We start from the raw sequence: 5050 nt of genomic DNA, 5'->3' as shown, positions 1-5050 counted from the left end.
GGTGGGGCCAGGCCCTCCTCCAGTTATGTCAAAACGACATTGCTTTCTTGATTATTATCAGCCATTGCTGCTCTTCTCCAATAAATTCCATTTGCAATCTTTGGTAGAAACGTCACAAAGTTGCTGGGCTGTGATGTTACCCTTCCTCTAGTAGGATTTTCCCACTGGATTTAAGCCGTTATCAAGTCAGACGCCCTTACCCAGATCACTTTCCTACCTTGAAACTTCCCAGGTTATCTCATTTCATTCTCATGACGATCCTGATGTTTGTAAACGATAGAAGGAAAAGTCACAAGGTAGTGAACAATTAGTCTAAAACCGGCAGTTAAGGGTCAAGGGAGTGGTAGGCGTGCCAGGTCGTCTGACCTCGAGGTCTACAGGGTTCTCTTTACCACCTGCCTTACTTTAAACCATTTTTATCTCCTGGCATTGCTCAGGAGTCCTGCTAACTATAATAAACACTAGAAAAAATTTTAACGAAGTGATGGAATTAAAATAATTTTCTATGTTCACATACAGTGCTGCAACAGCATTTTAACTTTGTGACGAAATTGCCGTTTGTAGCGCATTCGCGTTGCAGAACTGGAGCGCAGAAAAGCAGGTCCCTGCTGCTACTCACACCTGCCATTTGGACCACCCGGCAGACGAGGAGAAGGGAGCCCTCCCTAGGGACCGGCGCTTTCAAGGCAAAGAGGAAGTTCAAGGGAGTCAGAACATCAGGACCCCTCTTTACTACATCCCAGTGAAGCGCACCGCCACCAGACCTACGGTTAAGATTTCGGCAGCCCTGGGGACCCAGTCATTGGCTCCTACATGTCCTGATCATTAGATAACTGGCCCAACACACGCCTGTAGGATCCCCTTTCCATTTCAACAAAAAGCCCACTTCCCACGAGGTCACCTCAGAGTTGTAACTACCTCAGCTACAAAGGAGCGGACACACACAGCATTATATAATTATTTTTAATGTCCAGAGTTTATCATACGAGGGCCAGAGTTTTCTCCCAGACTCGAGTTTATAAATTCTCAATTGGTTTGTGAGGCCAGTAGGGATACTTCTTCTTGTCTAATTTGGTTTCTGGGAAGACTTCATTCAAGTCTTCAATGGTCATCTGATCAAATGGAATTATGTTCTTCATCTTCTCCAGCTGGAGGGAGGGGGAAATGTGTTAGGGGCAGGTTGCTGCCACTAGGTGAAGGAGAAAAAACATACAACAGGCCAAGTACAACAGGCCAAGGCCAAGGCTCGTCCTTACCTCTTTCTCGTACTGCTCAATCCTGGACTTCGAGAGAGACAAAAACTCCGCACAACTTTTCACCTTTAAGAGAAGGGAGAAATTCTGTTCTGAAACCAAGTTGTACTGTCCTGACCCCGAGGCTCCCAAGGCATGAGAGGTCCCAGAGCCAGCCCACTCTTCCTTTACCACCCTCTACAGAGGACACGTGGCCGCCCTGACAACTGGAGGAAGCTCGCTTTGGAACACAAAGAACGGCTTTTCCTAAATGCGCAAGGAAGCCCATACAGAACCAGCTTTGTTGAGGTATGACTGACAGACAACAAAAGGTACATACTTATAGGGTACCACTTGATCGGTTTTGATATACGTATCCACCTGTGAAAGCACTGCCACAGTCAAAGAGAGTGAACAAGCTTATCAGCCCCCTCCCTCCGATTCCCAGACAATGACTGATGACGTGCTATCGTCATGGGTCGGCTGTATTCCTTAGAGTTTTATTTTATTGCTCTGTTTAGTTCATGCTACCTCAACCTAATGACAAAAAAATACAGAGCCATCGGGAATTAAGAGAATTTTATAATAAATAATAGTTTCAACTACTTACATCTTCTTTTTCTTCAGCATCCACCAGGGCACTGTATTTATCCTCTGGCACAGGAACCTTCAGGGCACTGAACTATAAACACAGGGACAATGAGTTGTCATTAACATACAATAGCCTAAAGAAAGGGCTCAAAGCTGTTAATTTTTACAGACCATATGAAAATATTCTCCATTCCAAGAGGACACTTGTATGAATGTAGGGCATTGTGGTGCAAAGACCATTAGACTGAGAAAGCTCGAGGTTCTTCTCAGCCCTGTCACTAACTGAAGACGTTGGACGATTCTTTATTATGATGAGCTAACTTCAGGTTCTTCGTCTGAAAAGGACGGCTGGACTGGATGACCCTCTTAGAACCTTGTAGTTTTGAAGAAATTTTGATTTCTCTTTTAAATGAAACCCTATGGACTTGGTAGAAGTAACGTTAGCATAACAGAGGTGGAGATGGTCTCCTTGGATGACTGCTTAGTGTTATGGCCCCAGCACTTAGCACTGTCCTAGGCCCTTGATAGGTGGACAAGAAGTTATAGATATAAGAGACAGTAAAAAAGGCAGAGCAGAGAGGAAAACAGTGAAAGGTTAGGAAAGATGTTAGTTTGTTCCAAAGGCAGACAAGTGAGGGACTGAGAAATAATTCAGGAAGAGATGGGTGGCAACATTTGACAGCCCTCTGGCTCCCTGGTTAAGGTCATACTGTACTGTCTGGATAAGAACCTGCTGAATGAGTAGACACTGACTTCTCTGCACGGATTTATCATTTAAATCTACCAACACAAGACCTTTGGTAACATCCATCTCTCCTGAACTTCCTTCGGGATGAGTGCTAAAACCACCTATCTTGCTGTCATCCTGAATATGTAATTACCGTCCTACACCCCACCCACAAGCCACATTATAAGACCATTAGCTTCAGCTGCCAGAAGTCTCACCTTTTTCTCAAAGTCATCTACCAAGCCAGCCTTAGCTACGTTTGCCTTGTAGTAAGCCCAGTCGATAGTAGGTGGTTTCTCAGGTAGAGCAGCCAACCTGCTCACACAGAAAAGCAAGTTAAGGTTGCTCTATGAACAACAGAAAATTCACAGTAATTTCTCTGTTACTTATTCCTACCGGGTGGAGCTATCATCACACTTTTCCCTAGGCGGGAGATCATAGGAATGCAAAAATATTACTTTCGTTTGCAAAATACATGGATTCCTTTATTCTTTCTGTCAGAAGAGTATTAGAAATTCAAATGTAATTCCAAAGCACTGTTCTGTTTCCACATTCAGTGGCAAGCTTTAAGAGGCTCCCTCTCAGAAAGCTACTGACCTGGAGGTGAGGGTCTCATTCCAGGATTTCAGGGAGTTAGCAATGGCCTTCTGGTTTCGAGGTATGATCTCCCCAAAAGCTACCCAGTCAATGGCTTTTAGAGCAAGTTTGCGCCCAGCCATCTTGAGATCCTGGAAAATAAAATTGGTCAGATCAAAACAGAGTTCTTGGAGAGAATCCTCTAAAGGTCATCTTAGAAATATGCGAGTCTTTAAGAAATAGACCAGCGTCCTTTGAGCACTTGATGGGTATGTTTATCAAATAAAGAGATTAGGATTACTAAATCAGAAAAGGAGGACAGTTTAGCTTTTCAAATTGAAGGTCTGCAACCTGGCATAGAAATATATTTTCTCCCCCTAAATGGTTCTTCCTCCATTTCCTAACCCTTAACTCATCCTTAAAAGCCCAGTGTTTGCTCTCCAGGTACCTTTGGGAATATTGCTAAAGTGATACTTACGCATTGCATAAAAGTTAATAATTCAGATACATTTCCATTCAGATTGTTTTACTAACTGATTCTTCAGTGCACAGAACTTGACACGTACCTGAGTTTCAACAGGGATTCAACGGAGCAGCCTCAAGGCCAAAATTTCATCTCAAAAATGGGGATATCAGCCCTACTTACCTCTGAAAGCTGTTAAAAGTATCAACTAAAATCATGCGCATCAATTTGCTCCACATCTTAAACTTAAGGGGCTCTCTACTCCCTCCCTATCAGATTGGTAATATACCTGCACTTCTTAGTCACCTGTTTAACATCCCCTGCAGCACCGGCATATACCTTGAATATATTAGCAACGCCCTTGAAAGAGGTATTCAATACATGTGAATGTGAGAAAAGATGGACAGCGATTACAGCCAATTTTTAAAAACCAAGATAGATACAGTAAAATAGTCAACTTTAAATAAGATCGGTGTCAGACATTAAGAGAAACATTGGCACATCAAAGGTCTTTACAAGCTATGGAGTGGATCACAAGGGAAGGGAAAGAAATCTTCCCTAGGATCTTAAAAAGAAACTTGTCCAACACCTGCCGTTTCCTTTCCTTTCCTTCCCTCTCAGGACAGCTTGTTCCTGGAATGAAGATGAGGGGCGGGTGACTTTTAAAGACGCCAGAGAAATAACTGCTCTTAGAGACCTTTCCAAGCACCAGTAGCAAGTAGGCTTCATAAATGAAGGCACCTGTCGTTTTTTTCATTGCTGAATCCCCAGCGCCTAGAACAGGTCACGCACATAGGAGGTGCTCGATAAATATTTGGTGAGGGGCTAAATGGACCCTGCACCTGAGAAGCTCTGAACGCTCCACACTCTCGAAGGCTGGAATCCTCACGAGGGAGGGGCGGGCGCACCAAGCTATACCATCTCCGGGCATCGTTCGTTTCTCCAGGCCCTAAATCGGACTATTGTGGTCGGGCGCGCTGGGGGCGGGCTGGACGAGACGAGGTTTGTGAAAGCGCCTAAGAGAGGCGGCCAGGTCACAGCCAGGACCCTGTGACCTCGGGCACGGGGGAGGGTAGAGAAGAGTTGAGAAGCAAAGCGGCAGCAGCTACACGGGGGACATTCTGTCAGCGGAGCAACCGCAGGGTCCGAAGTCCTTGCAAGTGTTGCGACAAGGGTCGGCGTGAGGTTCGGAGGCGAAAAATCAAAGGAACCCGCTGGGATTGGATCCAACGTCCCAAGCCCCACTCACCTTCACCGACCCCGGCAGCCCAGTCCACAGAAGCAAATAACGGAAGTAGGTCACCGGAAGTCTCCGCGAGCCAACACCAAGTCCAAAGGGGCGGGCCTTACTTTGCGACCAGCCAATAGAAATAAGATCTTGTCCGGAAGTCCCACCCCCGGGGGCGGGCACAGCTGTTCCACCGCGTGGGTCTCGGGGCTCTGGTTGGGGGCCCATCCCTC

At 45.6% G+C, this 5050-nt stretch overlaps 1 protein-coding gene across 1 annotated transcript; it reads right to left on the bottom strand.

The window, feature by feature from the left end:
- Positions 1-946: 946 nt before the first annotated feature.
- ATP5PD (ATP synthase peripheral stalk subunit d) lies at positions 947-4957 on the bottom strand. Its single transcript, XM_006912238.3, has 6 exons — positions 4839-4957; positions 3148-3278; positions 2769-2865; positions 1843-1914; positions 1257-1319; positions 947-1148 (listed from the first exon to the last, which is right to left on the bottom strand). Exons 2-6 carry the CDS (start codon positions 3267-3269, stop codon positions 1017-1019), a joined length of 486 nt encoding a protein of 161 aa, XP_006912300.1. The 5' UTR covers positions 3270-3278; positions 4839-4957; the 3' UTR covers positions 947-1016.
- Positions 4958-5050: the final 93 nt, after the last annotated feature.

The sequence above is a fragment of the Pteropus alecto genome, unplaced genomic scaffold (genome assembly GCF_000325575.1).
Source record: "Pteropus alecto unplaced genomic scaffold, ASM32557v1 scaffold134, whole genome shotgun sequence".
NCBI lineage: Eukaryota > Metazoa > Chordata > Mammalia > Chiroptera > Pteropodidae > Pteropus > Pteropus alecto.
The sequence above is the reverse complement of the archived record's forward strand: the minus strand, read 5'-3'. Positions and strand labels throughout refer to the sequence as shown.

Bases quoted from the DNA above. Each gene is read 5' to 3' on its own strand.
- ATP5PD (XM_006912238.3), bottom strand. From the start codon at position 3,269: ATGGCTGGGCGCAAACTTGCTCTAAAAGCCATTGACTGGGTAGCTTTT. The intron at 2,866-3,147 runs GTCAGTAGCTTT...CTGTGTGAGCAG, and splicing joins AATGAGACCCTCACCTCCAG to GTTGGCTGCTCTACCTGAGA. The intron at 1,320-1,842 runs GTAAGTAGTTGA...CTTCTCTTAAAG, and splicing joins ATGCTGAAGAAAAAGAAGAT to GTGAAAAGTTGTGCGGAGTT.